Consider the following 20169-nt stretch of genomic DNA (forward strand, 5'->3'; position numbering starts at 1 on the left):
ATGACTCTCACTGCAGTGTCATAGAAGGGGCATGTGTAAAAGACAAATGCTCCCTTCCAGCCCAGCCCTATTATCTTCAAGGAAAAACATGTGTTTATGTGGATAAGATTTACACATAATCCCATGTTTTTCTCACACAGTTAAGAGGGAGAAACTGATTCTGTTGAAAAGGTACTGTTATTTTCAAGCTAAATCATAAAATTTATATGCTATATGTTATAACAAATAATAAATTATTATATTTATGTACTGTGAAATTACTGGTTTGAAGCTATAACGTCAAACTTCAGTGATTTGTCCGTTAAGCCACCTGCTTGAGTACAGATTTTGAAAATATAGTAAATGAACTTAAAAACAATATATATTAATTATTTGTATAATACGTACGGTAATTAATCCCTTGGTCCCCAGGCAATTTCTGACACTTCTCTCCTACAAGTAAAAATCATAATTTTTTTGCTAGAAAATTACTCAGAACCCCCAAACATTATATATATTGTTTTAGCAGACACCCTAGGGGATAAAAGGGTGGTCGTTGCAACTTTTTATGTCACTCGGTATTTGCGCAGCAATTTTTTTTACTGTTTCAATAATAAAAAAATAAAACACTAACGTTAGCCCAATTTTTTTGTATAATGTAAAAGATGATGTTACGCCGAGTAAACAGATACCTAACATGTCACACTTTACAATTGCACACACTCGCCGCCAAACTTTGCGCCAAACTTCAGCACTTTTAAATCTCCATAGGTGACACTTTAAAATCTTTTACAGGTTACATGTTTAGAGCTACAGAGGAGGTCTAGTGCTAGAATTATTGCTCTCGCTCTTACGATTGCGGCGTATGTAATCTGTGTGTATCTGGCTCTGATACTAGCCAGTGCCTCACCAGCCACTGACCTCACCGCATGTCCCTGGTGCTTACATACTGCCAGTGCTGTATCCCTGACCCAATTTGGCTGTTGGTTGGGAGATTCTCACCTAAAAGCTAAATGTAAATGGGGATAATTTTGGGAGATTACTTGTCACTGGGTGGGTGGAGCCTGATGAGGTACTGAGAGACTAGTTCCCCTTCAGGTCTGCTTTACTTTGGATTCACAGCACACTACAGTGGGCGGATTTGAAAGTTGCTGATAAATTGAGTAGCAGCTATGGTTCCACAAACTACCTTGCAATGTCAATTAAATGTAAAGGGGACCTGATGGGGAACTAGTCTCTCAATTCCCCCTCATGCTCCACCCACCCCAGGAAAAAAATCTCCCCGGCCATGTGCCCGTTAGTGTCACGGGCTCAATGGCAAGGAAGGGGGGGTTGGAATGAGCGCACTGAGGAAGGAGTGCATGAATTGGGCGCAAGCGATGACGCCTCCTGTGCTGTTCACTGATGGAATTCTAAAGGGTGTGTAAGACATCTTTTATGAAATCCTCCAAGTATGTTCTCTGAGGCACAGTATCTGAACTCTCTGCAGACACAAATCAAACATAACCCTCATGTCTCACATCTCAACTAATTCTTCCCTAGTAGTTCAGTCATCTCTAACCCCCTCTCAAGGCTTAGAGCCACAGAGACATATTTTCCCTTTCCAGTGTAGTTACGTTCCAGAAGAGAAAAATATACAGCCTCTTTAGACGGCAGTCTCCTCATGCTTGTGCCATTTTTTTATTCCCTTAGACACCGCTCCCTTTATTTCCCAGGAGATTCTTTCAAAGTGATGCTAGAGAGAATGGAGGTTCAGACATTTGCTTGTTAAGGGACTTTGCTGGAAGGTAAAGAATAAAAAAAAAAAAAACTTGATCAGTAGATCAGCCACTTCACTTTAATGTTTGTTAAGTAACAAACTGCTGGTTAATGCTTTCGACTACTCTGGTCTTTCTCCACAGAAATCACGTAAGCTTTTGGGAGCCATCACAGTCCCATCTCTGTGCTTCCTAAAATTAGGTGCGTCACCATAAACTCATATGATCTTGTTTGCTTTCCCGCTATTCCGAAGAAGATACTTTCTCCTCAGCTGCCATGGCCGAATGACTTCTACCCCTCAGGCACCTTTCTTCTTACTGCAGGCCAATTTCCATCAATTTAAGAGTAGAACTTATGTTGCCATATACTATGGTGAGGAAGTAGGATCACATTGTTTAAAGATCTCGTTACATCCTCATAGACACTAGTTCTGTCTTCTGCTCTTTAGTTTCTGACATAGACACTGCACTAAATATACCTGTCCTACCAGGTTGACACCTCCCAGGAAGTGATGACAGGTACCTTGGCACAGAAGATTTAAATCTGAAATCCAAAAAGCTAAATACATAGTTGAAATACACATATGTAAACTGTATACTTGTCAAAGAATACAAAGTTGTGTGCAGCCAGACTACACAACAGGAACCTGGATCTCCCTAAAGCCTATATTGCACTTGGACAATAACAGCCCAGTCTTTGGCCATCTCCAGCCTGTGACTGAACAATAACGTACACGGGACATTTTAAAATTTCTCCTGAACAATTTAACTTGACAGATCGTAACCGACGTTCAAAAACATCAAATTTTGCAGCGTATCTCGGGGCCACTTAGTGCTAAGAACCCCAAATTTGGTATGCTAACACAGTGGAAATAGCACTACAACATATCCAAATTTGGGGTTCCTAGCACCAAGTGGCCTCGAGATACGGGGCCCCAAATTCGGGTCGCAAAATGCCAAGCACTTCTGCTGCAGAGAATGACATTTTCTGACCTGACTTTGGGGCCCCCTATATCGGGGCCCACTTGGTGCTAGGAACCCCAAATTTGGATATGTTATAGTGTTAGCACACCAAATTTAGGGTTCCTAGCACCAAGTGGCCCCGAGATATGGGGCCCCAAAGTCGGGTTGCAAAATGTCAAGCACTTCTGCAGCAGAGAATGACATTTTCCGACCTGATTTTGGGGCCCCATATCTCGGGGCCCACTTGATGCTAGGAAATTCTCAAATTTGGGGAGATATGGGGCCCCAAAGTCGGGTCGTAAAATGTTCCTTTAAAAACACTTATAAACGCAAATGCGGCTAAACGCGATACCGGCGTTTAGCCACGTTTGGCGTCTAAAACGTGGAAAACGTTTGCATCTGAACCCATTTTTTTGCTTCTGGAAAAACGAGGTTAAACGCAACTGCCTAAAAACGCCAAAAAACGAGACTGTGTACATGGACACATAGGATAACATTGGGTTCAGGGGCAGTTGAAAAAAGTGTCCAACTGCCTCTGAACGCGCGTTTAACAGCGTCTCGTGTGCATGAGGCCTTAGACTCAACTATCTAGAAACTACTATAAATGACCCTGTGTACGTGTACTGATAATATAACAGAGAAGAGTTCAGGGGCAGCTGAAAAAAAATGCCCAACTGCTCCTAAACGTCTGTTTACCAGCAGCAGTGTACATGCAGCCTAAGGGAGCACCATCACGTTGATGAGATCAGTATTTTGCTCTTCCCACCTGAAAGCCTTACCTTTCCTAGTCTGTGAATTGCTACACAATGGGCTGATTATTGATTTTCAATGAAGACATATCCAAACATAAATCATGTTTTTATTTTGCTTGGAGTTTATTTTTAAAAGACTAGCACCGAATGCTTGACTTGGTGCTTGTCTATACAAGCCCTTAGAGATTGTTGTTAAGTAGAAATGGAACACACCTAATATTCAGGTATTGCAGTGAGTATCCTAATAATCTGCACAGGAAAAGGCACACAGAAATATATTGCAATGTCCACAGGCACATTGGTTACTGAAGCAGTTCAAGCCAAGTAGAATTCATCTGACAAGAGTAAGCATAGCTTGGTGTGTATCTTCCGTACAATTCTGGATTTTGAAGACCATGTTACTTCAGTTATACAGCATCTTTTGCTGTTGGCCATTAAGGTTTCCCAATGCAGCCCAGCATTTAAGAATGGGAAAAAAAGTTCACGTGGATTATTTTATCCTGATTCACACAGTCCCTGTAGAGCTGAGTGTCCTCTTTGTAAGTCGCATACTGGTTTCCACCTGTACAGCAGCCTTTCTCTATCCAGAAATAACTTCAACATAGTTGGCAGGATACAGTCCAACTTGTCCACGGTCTGTAACTCCTTTGCACCAACCTTGTTCATCTTCATCTTCAATCTTTGTGAGTTCATCACCTAATTAAAGAAATATAGTTAATGGCAAATCATACTGCAAAGCCAGCCACAGAGAGCATGGAAATTAGTTTTTTTTTAATTATGGTTTAGACTTATTTTTACAAAAGTATCTTGATACTGCTATCCTTATGTGAGTAATTAGCACAATTACATAGTTGCATAGTTACATAGTTGGTGAGGTTGAAAAAAGACACAAGTCCATCAAGTTCAACCTGTGTGTGTGTGTGCTTTTATGCCAGTATTACATTGTATATCTCTGTATGTTAAAGGGTTTGTAAACCCTCGAGGTTTTTCACCTTCATGCACTCTGGGCCGAGTCCTGCTGTCTGTGTCAATAGACGCAGCAGCAGGACACGGGAGCGTGCCTCTCCAACGGGGCAAGAGGAGGAGCCAGGAGTCCTGCTGAGGGGCCCCAAAAGAGGAGGCTCAGTGTTACTCTATGCAAAACCAACTGCACAGAGGAGGTAAGTATGACATGTTTGTTTAAAAAAAAAAATTTACCTTTAGATATTCTTTAAGGTCGTTTAGGTGCCCATCTAATAATTTTTTGAAATTATCTATGCTCCCTGCTGAAACCACTGCTTGTGGAAGAGAATGCCACATTCTTACCGCTCTTACAGTAAAGAACCCTCTACGCAGTTTAAGGTTCTCTTCTAATTTTAGTGAATGGCCGCATGTCTTTTCAATTTCCTTTTCGCAGAAAAGTTTTATCTCTATTGTGGGGTCACCAGTACTGTATTTGTACATTGAAATCATATCCCCTCTCAAGTGTCTCGTCTCCAGAGAGAATAAGTCCAGTATTTGCTAAGAAATTTTTTTTTTTTATTATATTTAGATTACCAGAGACTGCTTCACTCATTGAAATATAAGCAGTTTAAAAGGTGACGTTTTCAGAGAACGGTCTGAAGTCTGCTCTCCGCTGATGTCACCAGGATCAGTCCAGGCAAAGCGTCATCCCGACTTCGGAAATCTGGATCCACCAGCTGCCTGGACTGATGGCAGTCTCAGCCTCTCACCGAGCCGCTGAGACGGCCACTCCCGCCTCTCTGCAGCTCAGCACTCCAATGAGCCTGAAGGAGCAGAGCAGGAGAGATGCTGACTGACTGTCAGCAGTTTTCTGCTAGGGGAGGAGAGAGAACCGAGCCATCAGCGGTGTTCGGTGGCTCGGTTCTCAGTGAAGAGGCGGCAGGGGACAGATGTAGCATTGGTCTGATGCTGCATCCACCTAGAAAAGTATGAATAGCCAAAAATAAAAAACCTATACTTCTCTTTTAAGTCCAGTGAATTACCTAAAATGGTACAAAGGTAAGCAGTATGCTGCCAGAGTTAAAAAAAATAACAGAAACATAGTGTAAATTTTAGAGTTATACACAGGAAGACAGAGAGACTACCCTTAATAAAAGTGGTGTTTTTTTCCTTTAGACAAAGTGCAAAGAAAGGTAACGTGTCAAAGGCATCAAAAGCATTTGGAAACTGAAAGAAAGTTCAGGACACAGGTAGGTGGCAGTAAAAAAACTATTGCTACAATGTAAAAATAAGAAAAAAAAGGTTGCCTTGTCATGAACCAACACAGTGGGCTGATGAGTGGAAAAATATAATATGGACTGATAAATAAAAATGTAAAATCTTTGGTTTATGCTGCTGAATAGGAGAAAGTAAGGATGAGCTCAACTACGCAAGTTATTCATAAGTTCAACCCAAACCCAACCTGTTTGCAGTTTGCATAACTTGCAAACTATATGCACAGTTTGCTTGCCCACTTGAACCTCTGGCTACTGCAGGCAAAGTCATTCATTTAGTAGCTGTATTACTAAAACTATTTACTATTAAAATATGCTCATGACTATCTTTGGTCAATGCTGTCAGCCAGCATATCCAGCCAGTTTTTTGACATTCCGCAGCTGGTCTGGGAGTCCAACAGGAGAGGAAATTTGGTGCGGGTCATCAAGTTTGTGTCGGCGGGTTGTTCGGGATTCATGATTGATATTTGTGGATGATGTGATTGACATTGGGTTTACATTGTGGGACTTTTTAATAAAATACCTTTTTAATGGTGTATGGGTTTATTTACTATTTCATTTTTTTTCCATGAATTAGTAACTATGTACCCCATACTTATTCATTCTCACAGAGGGGGGCTGGATATCTTGGGGTTCCTTATTTTAAAGGAGGATTTCAGATTCCAATAAGTGCGTCCACATCCACTGAGCCACAGATGTAGGAATGAGGCCCTTAGGTCTATCAACATGGGAAAAAGGTGCCTTGCCAGGTGGGGAATGGTTCTAGCAAGGTACCCTCCCCATGTTAAGAGCATGTGCCCTAGTAAGGTTTAGCACTGCTGTTGCTCCACCCTATCCTTGCCAGCCAAGAGGCATGACTAGATAAGGGTCTAGTATAGATTTGGGGGGGGGGGGCCCAACCTGTTTTTCTTTTGGCAACAAAATCTCTGAGGATGTGAGAAAAAGGAATTGTTGCTCTACATAAAGATGGCCTAGGCTATGAGAAGATTTCCAACACCCGTAAACTCAGCTGCAGCACAGTGGCCCAGACCATACAGCAGTTTAACAGGACGGGTTTCAATCAGAGCAGGCCTCGATATGGTTGACCAAAGTAGTTGAGTGCCCGAGAAGATGATGCACAATAAAGCCCGTAAACAGTTTGCTGAAGACAAGCAGACTATGGACATGGATTGTCCTGTGTTCTAATGAGATAAAGATACATTTGTTTGGTTCAGATAGTGTCAAGCGTGTTTGGCGGCAACCAGGTGAGGAGTACAAAGACAAGTGTGTCATGGTCTGGGGCTTCGTGAGTGCTCCCGTCACTTGGGAGCTACAGTTCATTGAGACAACCATGAATGCCAACATGTACTGTGACATGATCCCCTCCTTTCAGAGACTGGGCCGCAGGGCAGTATTCCAACATGATAACGACCCCAAACACTCCTCCAACACGACCACTGTCTTGCTAAAGAAGCTGAGGGTAAAAGGTCATTGACTGACCAAGGTCTCCAGACCTAAACCCAATTGAGCATCTGTGGGGTATCCTCAAATGGAAGGTGGAGGAGCGCAAGGTCTCTAACATCGCCCAGCTCCGTGATGTCATCATGGAGGAGTGGAAGAGGACTCCTGTGGCAACCTGTGAAGCTCTGGTAATCTCCATGCCCAAGAGGGTTAAGGCAGTGCTGGAAAATAATGGTAGCCACACAAAATATTGACACTTTGGGCCCAATTTGGACATTTTCAATTAGGGGTGTACTCACTTTTGTTTTCAGCGGTTTAGACAATAACAGCTGTGTGTTGAGGTATTTCGAGGGGACAGCAAATTTACACTGTTATACAAGCTGTACACTCACTACTTTACATTGTAGCGTGTCATTTATTCAGTGTTGTCACATGGTAAATTATAATAAAATATTTTCAAAAATGTGAGGGGTGTACTCACTTTTGTGAGATACTGTATATCTATGTATATATATGCACATACACATCTAAATAATATATCCACTTGATAACCAGTGACATAGCAGTAAGTCGCTGTACTGCAAGTGGTTATACTGTGATGATGGCAGCTGCAGGGATAGGTATTTTTTTTCAGCTGCTTGATTGCTTTTAGAAGCAGCAGGAGGGAAGGCACACATCCTCCCACCCACCTCCACCACATTCCGTGGCTCTCAAATCTCAATGGTAGACCTTAGCGACCAGCCAGTGCATGACCATAGGGATAAACAGAGATCCACTCTGATCACCCCCATGCTATATAGTACAAGAAGCATTGACCATTCATCACTTATGCTTTTAACAAATGTAAAGAGCACCATTTTTAAATTATAAAAACAATTGATGATACTGATTGCTGTGATTATTTGGTTTTAAGGGCAGAGGAGACATCTGGGGTCAAATAGATGCCAGATCTCTCTACGAAGAGTACCTGTCACTGCCTAATCCTATCACAGGTGATATTTATGTGTAACAAATAAAACAAGATGGTTGTGCGTTAAAATCCCAGTACATCAGCATTTTTTAAAATAGTCTGACCAGTACGTATGGCACCAACATCCATGCCACGTTCAAAGTCACTTAAATCACCTTTCTTCCACATTGTAATAATTGTAATAATTGTATATTATTCTACCTGCATTTAAATGCTATTATTATGTCATTTTTATATAATTTGTAATTTATTAGTAAATAAAATTTTGTAAACCCTGAAATATGGTTTTACCCATGGCATGTTCTATTACAGTTATACGGGTGTTAATCAATTATGAAATATACTTTATTTTAATTTATTAATAAATATTTATACATGTATACTTTATTAAAATTATATTTTAATGATTATAAATGTATTTTGCATTTATATGAATGGTGTATAGCTGCATTACATATGTGGATTACATTCATTTACTATACACCATTTACATTTAAATAGGCACATGTATGATCTTTAAATATTGATAAAAACAATGTTTTTTAATGTAGCGGTCACATATTTTGGTATGCAACTTAAAGAGGGAGTCCACCTGAAAAAAAAATATTAAACGCCAGCAGCTACAAATACTGCAGCTGCTGACTTTTAATAAATGGACACTTACCTGTCCTGGAGTCCAGCGATGTCGGCAGCCGAAGCCGAGCAATAGCTGCCGCCGTCGCCATTCTCGGTGGGGGGATAAGGAAGTGAAGTGTTGCGGCTTCACTTCCCGGCTCCCTACTGCGCATGCGCGAGTCGCGCTGCCTGTCCTAAGTGGTCCCCGCTATCTCCTGGGACCTGTGTGTTTCCCAGGAGACAGCGGGGCGGTGCGGGAGGGGGCGTGACTCCCGTGGGATTCTATTCCCGGAAGTGGGTGCAGATACCTGTCTAATACAGGTATCTGCACCCCCTCCCCCCTGAAAGGTGCCAATTGTGGCACCGGAGGGGGGGGGGTCAGATGAGCGGAAGTTCCACTTTTGGGTGGAACTCCGCTTTAATGTGTGTTATATTTTAGCTCTGGCGCCATCTAGCGGCCAAAATATGAAAGGACTGGATCTTTATTTTCTATCATTTAAGAAGTTGACATGGAAGTGTTTTGTTTGTTTACATTTGGACATTAACTTGACCTACCCACAATGCCCATTAACCCATCCCATGAACATCAGGAGAACTGAACTGCATTGTAGGAAGAATATAAAAGGGCTGGGCGCGGCCATCTGAGGGCTCTTGGACACGCATGGCCAGCCTAGAAGGATCTGTGTGAGGTCTCCAGCACAGTGCAGCCTACCTCCGAGCAGCGATACTGCGACACACCTGTGAGCTGGGCTGATGATGGAGCAAGACTGGGAAGGAGCCAAAGAAGCTTGTCGGAGCCATCTGAGAGTGTCGAAGTGTCTCATTTTGTGGAGCGGAGCAACGCAGCAGTGCCGGACGGCCGGAGACAGAACCCTGTACATCAGAGCGGAATCTTCTGACAACACTGTCCTGGTTGGGTGAGAGGGCTGTTGCCCAAAAGTTTCTTGATGCACATTTACACATCCATCTGTACAAGACAGAGTTGTTGGGACCCATAGTCCCACAAGCAAAGTCAAGAGGATTAGACTGAGTTAATATTAAGCTTCGGGCCTGTACCTCATTGAAGAGTTAGTACTGTGTCATTGGCATCAGAGGTAGTTACAGTGCTGCTGCTCCAGAACTTTGCTTCTATATTTCAGCCTACTTTGATCAGGAGTCATTAACCCTTGGATTACAAATTTACTTTATTCTTTGCTAGCAGAAGAAAGAAGAAAAGAAGGACTGTTTAATAAAACACAAGGCATTGTGTTTCTTTACCATATTAAGGTTAATGTGATACTAAATATGGTAGCTCACTAAATATTGTATTATATTTTATCAAGTTAATCTCTGATTTAGTATAGTTATAAAGCGCGCATAGAATAGGATAGTGCTCATAGTGAGATCAATTCACTCTGACAGTTATCCTATTTACTTTATTACATTACTCACAAGTTATTTCAGAAACTTTATATATGTATAATATCTTTGTAAGATAAGGTTCAGTTGACTGTCAGGCTATGTTGGTTTGACAGTACAGCCATTGTAGTGTTTAACCTTCTAGAGCAATTACAGTAAAAAAAGGTTCTTATTCAAGTACAACTGTGTGAGTGTTGCTTTCCTCTGCATCATCCAGCAAGTGGAGGCTAAGGTACAGACAAACAGGTATATTACATTGTGTACTGTGAACTTGCCATTAAGGTTTTATCTTGACTGCACACTATTACACCACAGCTGTGTCAGGGGGACTGAGATAATTTAAAGGGGAAATAAAGCAGAGTACAGGCCCAAATAAATCAGCAGCTCCTTCGGGGGTCCGTGCTACATTAATAATTAGGTTAATGTATATTGTGTAGGGGGAATTTAACTTTATTATTTTAGTAATATGTTGGGGAATAATGTGTGCTGATTCGTGTTTAACTTTTTGTATTTTACACTTCCTCATACTGTAATCCCTCTACATCACGCGAGATTACAGTGAGAGGAGCAGTTCCCGGAGTTTGTAGATAGCTTCTCAACTCAACATGAGAAGCGAGCTACAGACCATCATAAACAGGCACTCAGAGGAGAGCTATCTCCTCTGAGAATGCCTGAGAACTGAATAGAAGTATTTTACCGCAGTTTCATAAAAGGACACCTATAGGGATATGCTTTGTTCATATTTCATGTCTGAGGTTTACAACCACTTCAACTTCCACTGTATCCCAATATACTCAGATTTGCACATGATTCCATAAGGCAAATGCGGTTTTTCATACAGTTTTGTCTTGCATATTCAGCACCCGGTGATAAACTCTGTATAAGTTCTGCAGAAAGGTGACTGATGCGGTAAAAACTAATCCATAAAAAGTAAAGAAATAACTCATATTTTCTTAAAAGGGTTAACCTATATTTTTTAAATATACATCTTACAATTAGATTGTAACGTGTGGCCACCTTGAAGGAAGCCTGTGGTTTCTTTAATGTTCCCCTCCCCAGCAACATATACCTAATGTTCCTTCACTTATCCCCAGCTTCCCTCAGCTTTCAGGAGCTAAGAAAATACTCAATATTCCTGATATGAAGGCTCACATGACACCGCGTGACTTATGCTTAGTGTATGCTGATAGTGTTGTAGAAGTCTTCCAGCGGCCTGAACATGTGCCATTTTTAAGAACAGAGAGGATAGCCATTAATGGTCTATTTGTTCTTTTACTTTCATCTGCAGGCAGCATGTTAATTAAATTGCTGAACTGTTATATGCAGTGCAGAAAAATTAAAGAATGACGTTGTTGAAGTTAAAAACTGCTAGGCTGAAGTTCTTACCTGCTTTAAAGCTGAGCTCATCCGATTCCTGTCCAGAATAATCATATACAGCTCGAACACGGACCCCTGGCACATTTACTGGTGGTCTATTCATACTGTAAACACATCATAGAGTCCATGTTATAGGTACCTGTATGATGGGATTTATGTACTTAACTCCCTGGTTGCAATGTTGGGTGACGAATGATGAGATCTAGGCAGGAGCAACTGAATGCCTTTGTAGGATAGCTTCAGAACAAATTGATCTTAAAGGAAAACTTTACCTTTGGTGATATTTTGATATTTGGTTTAGTAAAACCACCCACCCCTGGAGTGTAGGGTGCACACGTAAGTGGCTAATGTTGTGACTTCATTCTAGCTACCTTATCTATGAGATTATTAATATGTAATACAGTGAAGCATTCCAAAATAACAACAATCATAAAAAATATATTTTTAAATCACTAAAATGGATCCTATAAAGTGCACACAGTGCCTTGAAAAAGTATTCATACCCCTTGACATTTTCCACTTTTAGTCATGTTACAACCAAAAAACGTAAATGTATTTTGTTGGAATTTTATGTGATAGACCAACACAAAGTGGCACATAAATGTGAAGTGGAAGGAAAATGACAAATGGTTTTCCAAATAAAAAAAATATCTAAAAAGTGTGGAGTGCATTTGTATTCAGCCCCCTTTACTCTGATACCCCTAACCAAAATCTAGTGAAACCAATTGCCTTCAGAAGTCACCTAATTAGTAAATAGAGTCCACCTGTGTGTAATTTAATCTCAGTATAAATACAGCTGTCCTGTGAAGCCCTCAGAGGATTGTTAGCGAACTTTAGTCAACAACTAGCACCATGAAGGCCAAGGAACACACCAGACAGGTCAGGGATAAAGTTGTGGAGAAGTTAAAAGCATTGTTAGCTTATAAAAAAATATTCCAAACTTTGAACATCTCACGGAGCACTGTTCAATCCATCATCCGAAAATGGAAAGAGCATGGTACAACTGCAAACCTACCAAGACATGGCTGTCCACATAAACTGACAGTCCTGGCAAGGAGAGCATTAATCAGAGAAACAGCCAAGAGGCCCATGGTAACTCTGGAGGAGCTGCAGAGATCCATAGCTCAGGTGGGAGAATCTGTCCACAGGACAAATATTAGTCACGCACTCCACAAATCTGGCCTTTATGGAAGAGTGGCAAGAAGAAAGCCATTGTTGAAAGAAAGCCATAAGAAGTCTTGTTTGCAGTTTACGAGAAGGCATGTGGGGACACAGCAAACATGTGAAAGAAGATCCGGGGGCGTGACCGGATGGACGGGTGTGTGCTGGGTGGTAGCATGGCGTGAGTGAGCGTGCGGACGCTGTGTGCTCTCCTCCGCCCTCGCTCCCTCTTCTCCCTCGGATACACGGCCAACATACCCGGCGGTGTGAGCCCTCTGTGGCGGTGTGCGCACGGTGGATGGCTGTGGTGGAAGGGCTTGGAGAGGGGCTCGGGATCCCGGTCTCTCACTGCTCCCTCTGCTAGTCCTTTACAATCTCCCTTGGCCGAGAACGCCAAAGAAATTCCCAGGGGTGACGTCACTCCCTGTACGCCGATGAGAGGTACTCAGTAAGTGGGCCTGGCGAGGGGAGAGCTGGCTGGTCGCACTCAGCGACCCTTATTCGTCTACAAGCACACTGCCTGCTAGTGAACCGGAGGCCCCATAAGCGAGTATAGTAAGCGGACATCAGTATGCAAATTATATGCTATCTAAGAAACACAGGTTGCCACTGGATCAGAACAACTCCTGGTAAAGTGACATTATACTTTTGTAAAGCATAAGCTTATTATTTATCTCAGTGTCCTGCCTCATTAGCTCTGATCGTTTTATAAGGCTTGGAAGCAGAAAGCATCATTACACAAAGTAAATATTGCTCTTCCTGTGCAGTGACTGGCTCTGGGCCCAGGGGCTGTGGGGGAGAATCCCTGGGTGCCCTTAAGTATCTGCTAAACCTTCTATCTATAGGTGTTGTTACCCCCAAAATATTGATCATAAATTAGCTAAAAATCTTGGACATTCTCGGTAGCTGTAAGGGCTGTAGGTGTAGGTGATTGACAGGACATTTTTGTGTGCGCACCCTACTTGCCACGTACTGCTAGAGTTTAATTTAGCTATTTTAATCATCTCTTGCACTTTGGAGGGTACCTCAGTCAGTGGTGCCTTGATAACAGTATGCCATATAATGTGGACTTATATCCTGACCCATAACCTGTGGTAACGTCGTAGCCGGTCGGGGGGGCATCACTGACTACCGGCTCAGCCGAGATGCATACGAGTGGTGGGTACTGGCCTATACCGGCTCATCCTAAATTGCTGGAGGGCCCCCTCTGCATAGTGTGCGGATAGGTGTACAGCCTTCTCCTTTTTCTTTTTGTATTGGAACATTGACGGAAACCAATTAATTGCTAAAGTGTACAAGATGCAGAATCTATGCTCTTCTAAAGCTAAAAATCCGCAGCCCGCAGCAGCGAAACTGGAGCAATATGCTCATACCCCCGCTCTGACTCCCCCAAAAAAGGGGTCACGGTTGAAAACACAACAGGGGGGAGCACTGGATAGGAAAAGCCAGGGCCAGCCTCACTCTCAGTCTTCCGGTGCTGCTCCGGCCACTCAGCCATCTAAAACACATAGCAATAAAGGACCGGGGCCAAGTGATCAAAATGTAAACGTAAATATAGAGGTAATAAATGACTCAAATACGACCCCAGAGAAAGAGCCAACTTTAACGGATGTATTTATGGCAGTTAGGGTGTGTAATAGCTCGCTTAAAGAACTCTGCAAACATATGAAGGGAGTTAAAGCAGACCTACTACTGGTCAGGCAGGACTTACAGAAAATAGCAGAGAGAACAACAGCCCTGGAAGAAAGAGTTAGCGGGCTAGAAGATGATATGTCCCCAGTAATTAAAGAAATAAAATGGACAAAGGAACAGATATCCAAGCAAGCCTCCCAATTGGATGAAATGGAGAATAGGAGTCGAAGAGACAATGTGAGGCTGGTGGGGCTACCTGAAAAAAGTGAGGGCGCTAACCTGATCGAGTTCCTAGAAAAATGGCTGGAGGAGCTGTTTGGGAAAGAAGCATTTTCAACCTCGTTCGCTATTATAAGAGCCCACAGGGTCCCCTTTAGGGCTCCTCCAGCAGGGGGATACCCTAGACCCCTGCTTTTGAGGCTCCTTAATTACAAGGACAAAGTGGCGCTGCTTCGCAAAATAAGAGAGGCAGGAGATGTTTTCTTTAAGGGCGCTAAAATATCATTTTATTCTGATTTTTCACCAGATTTACAGAGGCGTAGGGCGGACTTTATTCAGGTAAAGCGCACTTTGCAAAAACTTAAGTTGTCATATGCCCTTCTCTACCTGGCAAGGCTACGTGTAACTGCCCTGGGGGGAACCCTGTTTTTTGACTCTCCAGCTGGAGTTGAGAAGTGGCTTGAAGATAATATAAAAAGAGAAATTCTTAAGTACCACGTAGAAGGATAGAGGAGGAGTAACCGGCTTGGGATATACTAGGTCACTGGGAGGTATATGTATCCTATAGAATTTTTTTTTCTTTACCTCTCTGTCTACTATCAGTGTTTTTTGCTACTTGGGGCGTGGGGGGAGGAGGGGACAGGTGCACACGGATGTTTGTATGAGGAGTGGTGAACGGGAAGGTAACTCAGGAGTAAAAGTATGGTATTGATAGATGGGATAATGGTCATGGTAAACCCCCAGGGGGTTCACCTAGCTAGGTGGGGGGGTTATGGGTGGGTTATGAGGGGGGGTTTTGAGGGGGGGTGGGAGGGGGTCAGGAAGGGGTAGGGGTTGGAGGGGAGGGGAGGCATCACGAGCAAAGTATCTATAGTAAGCATACACATTATTGGGAATCACCCTGGTTGGACCCAGGTTTTCACTCAGATATGATTTTAGGAAATTGGTTCCTAAACTTGCACATGAAAGCACCTTTCTTAGCAAACTCTTACTTAAGGCTGTGTTGACATGGCTATGTTGAGCACGTTGTTTAGAGATTCTAATTTTTATGTGTGTAGAAGAGGCACGGAACTCACTAGGGTAAAATCACTTCTGGTAGAGGGGTGCAAAAATTTTTTTGTAAAGAACATAGTTTCACAAAGTGGTATTTGTCAGGGCAGTTTATGTTTCTCAGCTTCCTGATGCAAGCTAAAACATTGAAAACAGGATCCTGGAACGTTAGAGGTCTGGGGACACCGCTCAAAAAGCTGGCAGTGTTTTCTTTGATGGAGAGGTACGGGGCAGATTTGGTCTGCCTGCAGGAAACCCAACTAACCACAGATGCGATTCAGCATCTACATTAGATAAAAAAGAGGTGCCGATTATAATAGTAGGGGACTTTAATGAGATTCTAGACAGAAGGCTGGATAGATTCCCCGTACGAACCCTCTCAGAGGGTATAGAGAAGAGTCGTTTATGTCTATTCCTGGATGAAGTGGGGTTAGTGGATTTGTGGAGAGTGTGGAATCCGGGTGTGCTACAATATTCTTGTCGTTCAGCGTCACATTCTACTCTCTCAAGGATAGACCTGGTCCTGGGGAATGACAGAACGCTCCAGATATTAGAAAAAATTTTATACTGTCCAAGAGGTATTTCAGACCACTCCCCTGTAGTGGTTACATTGAACTTAGGAGAGGCCAAACCTCGGAAGGAGTGGAGTATAAGTCCATACTGGTTTGAAGTAATTAAAAAATCAGATGGGGTTCTCCCTACTCTGAGAGAGTTTGTGGAAATCAACCAGGGAACGGTAACGCCCACGGTGCTATGGGACGCCCTTAAGGCTTTTCTTAGGGGGGTCCTAATACAACAGATGGCCAAATTCAATAAAGAGGCTAGGAGTGAGGAAGAGAACTCTCTAGGGGAAGCACTTGAGGCTGAAAATAACTTCATTAGAAATCCAACTCCGGAGAAGGAAATAGTATGGCAAGATAAACAACAAGCGTATAAGCTAGTTATTATGCAGAAGGCAGAGACTAGGCGTCTCCTCCAGAGACAGGTATCCTTGGTGGAGGGCGAGAGGGTGGGAAGATTGTTGGTGCAGTTGGTGAAATCCAACACTGCTCCATCCACGGTCCTCGCCATTAGATCCCAGAGTGGAGAAATACTATCAAGTTCCCCAAAAATAATACAAACCTTTAGGGACTACTGCAAAAACCTGTATACCTCTCAGAAAAAAGGAAAGGAAGCTGTGATGGAGGACTTCCTGGGGAAGTTATCGATCCCGGCCTTAACACAAGTGGAAAGGGACTTATTAGAAACCCCAATAACGATTGCAGAATTACATCAAGCAATAGCGAGTATGGCAAGCCTTAAGTTGCCTGGTCCCGACGGACTCCCAATCGAGGCCTATAAATATTATGGCGAAGTATTAATTCCCCAACTGCTAAAAGCATTGAGCGGGGCATTTAAGGGGGGTCAGCTGCCTGCCTCTATGCTAGAGGCAACCATTATAGTGTTACAAAAAGAGGGGAAAGATCCCCTAGACGTGGCTGCTTATAGGCCAATCTCCCTCTTATGTGCCGATGCAAAAATTTTAGCCAAAGTCTTGGTAGTAAGATTGAATGGAGTCATTCATAAGCTGATCCATGAGGATCAGGCGGGATTTATAGCCAATAGATCTACAAGCTGGAACATCAGAAGGGCTTTCCTGAATCTACAGTCTCCTACGGAGAATGTGGGCTCGAGAGCCTTAATGACCCTTGACGTATCAAAGGCCTTCGATAGCGTGGAGTGGGGCTATATGTGGCGTGTGCTGTAGAAATTCGGAATCGGTCCATCTTTTATCTGTTGGATTAAAATGCTCTACCTCTGTCCTAAGGCAAGATAAAAATTAATAATGAGTTCTCGGACTGGTTTGAGCCTGAGAGGGGGATGAGACAGGGGTGTCCTCTTTCGCCATTGCTTTTCGCACTGGCGATGGAACCCCTGGCTATCTCAATAAGAGACAGCCATGAGATAACTGGTTTCCAGAGAAAGACGGGCGAAGAAAGGATCGCGTTGTACGCGGATGACATCTTGCTTTTTTTGGGGGATACGAGAAACTCGTTGTTGGGAGCGATGAGAATAGTGGAGGAATTTGGTAGCTTTTCCGGCCTGGAGATAAACTGGGAGAAGTCCGAGTTTTTTCCGATGGACCCCATTAGTGAGCCAATAGTTCGTGAAAGGTCCCAGTTGGTAATTGTGAAAGCATTGAAGTACCTGGGAATCGTTTTGACAAAAGACCCTACTCAATATATTGGCAAAAACCTTGTTCCACTCTTAAAAAAATTTAAACAAAAGATAGGTATATGGAGATGCCTCCCCTTGTCAGTTGCAGGAAGATGTAGCTTAATAAAAATGATTTGGATGCCACAACTGTTGTACGTTCTGCACAACTCTCCAGTGTGGATTTGCAAGAGGTGGTTCAAAAGAATTGAGGGACTATTTAGGGAAGTGATATGGAAAGGGAGGCAAGCCAGGATACGGCTTCGAGTACTCCAGCTCCCCACTCGGGATGGGGGCTTCGCCCTCCCACACCCAGAGCGTTATTTTCTTTCAACTCAACTGCAACAGTTAATGGGTTGCGGGACCCCGGGAAGCGGCACCCCAAATGGTAGGCTCCTATTAACAAGCGCCCTACATAATACAATAATTGAAGCCTTAGATATGTTCTGGATATGTTCCACCATGAATTTCCAACAATTAAATTGATAATTAAACTTTGGAAAACAGTTAAGAAACTGATGGGGTATGAGGGCCTAACAGATTATACCCCTATCTGGAATAATCGCAACCTACAGGAAATCCTCAAAATTTGAATATTTAGAGTGTGGGAGAATCTTGGTATTAAAAGGTTAAGACAGCTTTATACAGGCAACACGCTAAAGAAATTTCCAGAGTTGGTAAGGGAATTTAAGCTGCCACAAAGCTCCCTTTTCTTGTATCTCCAGTTAGAACATGCACTCAAAGCACAATTTAAGGACCAGACCTTGAGGTGGAAAGAATTGCCTCTACTTCAGAGTGTAATCCAGGTAGTCCCTACTAGGGGATTAATAGCTAAGATCTATGGTCAATTAAGCAATCTTGATAACAAGGGGGGGGGGGGGGGCTACTCCAGGGTGTAAGAGCTAAATGGGAAGAGGACGTAGGAGTAGTCACCCAGGAACAATGGGAGAGGATCCTGGAGTTGGGCCCGATGGTTTCGGTCTCTCCTCCACAGAAGATTTCGCATTTGATGCTGCTAAATAGAGCCTATTATATACCTAAACGTCTCTTTAAGTTCGGCAGAAGGCCCGATGATAGCTGCCCCAGATGTCGGGGGACAGGGGATCTCATCCACATGATGTGGAGGTGCCCCAAGCTGTTCCGGTATTGGGAGGGGGTGACTAAAAGCCTGGGAGACATTTTTGGCATCTTAGTGGAGAGGGAGGCCATAATATGTATTTTGGGGTATAGATGGGTGAAGGGGGAGAGTTGAGTACCACACTGGCCATCACGAGAGGCTTGTTTCAAGCCAGGAAAATGATAGCATTAAGATGGCAATCAAAGGACCCCCCAACTGTGAAAGATTGGATTGCTACACTTAGTGAAACCCTGGGCAGAGAAAGATTGGAGTACATTAGGAGAGGCAACCTCCAGGAATTTGACAGAATGTGGAGGCCGTGGGTGGAAAAAGTGGGCCGCCCTCAATGGTGAGTTTAGAGAACAGCTGAGCGGGATATAGTTTTAAAACAGGCTGACCGGTAACAGAAACCCTTGACTGTAATGGGTGCTTTAAGGTGGTAGCTTTGTTAAGTATAATCTTAGTTAATAGAAGAAAGTTTGTAAATAGTTTCCGGGTATTTATCCAAACTATGTGATGCTTTGTAAGGGGGGAGGGGGGTGTTTGGGGGGGAGGGTGGGAAGGGTGAAAACCAGGAACATTTACTATGTTGTATATCATTGGTCATGACACTAGGTGGTAGGGGCGGGGAGCCCACTAGTTTCTCCTTTTCTATTTCCTTTTTTCCTATCTGCCTATTGGCATATTGTGTTCCCATTGGGTTTATACGTTCTATTATATTCAGCAAGAGATGAGGTCCCTCTGATCCCTTGCTCCCAGTTTGATTGTAACTAGATATAGGAGAATAAGGAAATTAAGGTGTGTTTATAAGCTAAATTAATAAAATATCAAGTTGTGATTTTATAAAAGGAAATGAGGTAATGCTTACACCACAATGATGTGAATTCAAGAAGGCGACAGTTTATGAACATCGAGCTGATTTATCCCTCTAACAGTTTTTGCTGATGTGGAAAAAAAAACATGTGAAAAAAGGTGCTCTGGTCAGATGAGACCAAAATGTCAATTTCTGGGCCTAAAAGCAAAATGCTATCTGTGGCGGAAAAATAACACTGCACGGTACCCTGAACACACCATCCCCACCGTGAAACATGGTGGTGGCAGAAGCATGTTGTGGGGATGCTTTTCTTCAGCAGGGACAGGGAAGCTGGTCAGTTGATTGGAAGATGGATGGAGCCAAATACAGGGCAATCTTAGAAGAAAACCTGTTAGAGTCTGCAAAAGACTTGAGACTGAGGCAGAGGTTCACCATCCAGTAGTATAAGGACCCTAAACATACAACCGGAGCTACAATGGAATGGTTTAGATCAAAGTATATCCATATGTAAAAAAG

At 43.0% G+C, this 20169-nt stretch overlaps 1 protein-coding gene across 2 annotated transcripts in view; it reads right to left on the reverse strand.

Moving 5' to 3' along the window:
- Positions 1–3540: 3540 nt before the first annotated feature.
- LOC141110716 (protein kinase C and casein kinase substrate in neurons protein 1-like) overlaps positions 3541–20169 on the reverse strand; it is a 214292-nt gene continuing 197663 nt past the window's right edge. For both annotated transcript variants that reach the window (XM_073602249.1, XM_073602250.1), the window contains exons 9-10: positions 11477–11571; positions 3541–4147 (exon numbers count right to left, since the gene is read on the reverse strand). In XM_073602249.1, the coding sequence (XP_073458350.1) occupies positions 4032–4147; positions 11477–11571 (211 nt within the window). In that variant the 3' untranslated portion in view covers positions 3541–4031. The remainder of the gene's footprint in view (positions 4148–11476; positions 11572–20169) is intronic.

The sequence above is a fragment of the Aquarana catesbeiana genome, linkage group LG10, assembly GCF_042186555.1.
Source record: "Aquarana catesbeiana isolate 2022-GZ linkage group LG10, ASM4218655v1, whole genome shotgun sequence".
In the NCBI taxonomy this organism is placed as follows: Eukaryota; Metazoa; Chordata; class Amphibia; order Anura; family Ranidae; genus Aquarana; species Aquarana catesbeiana.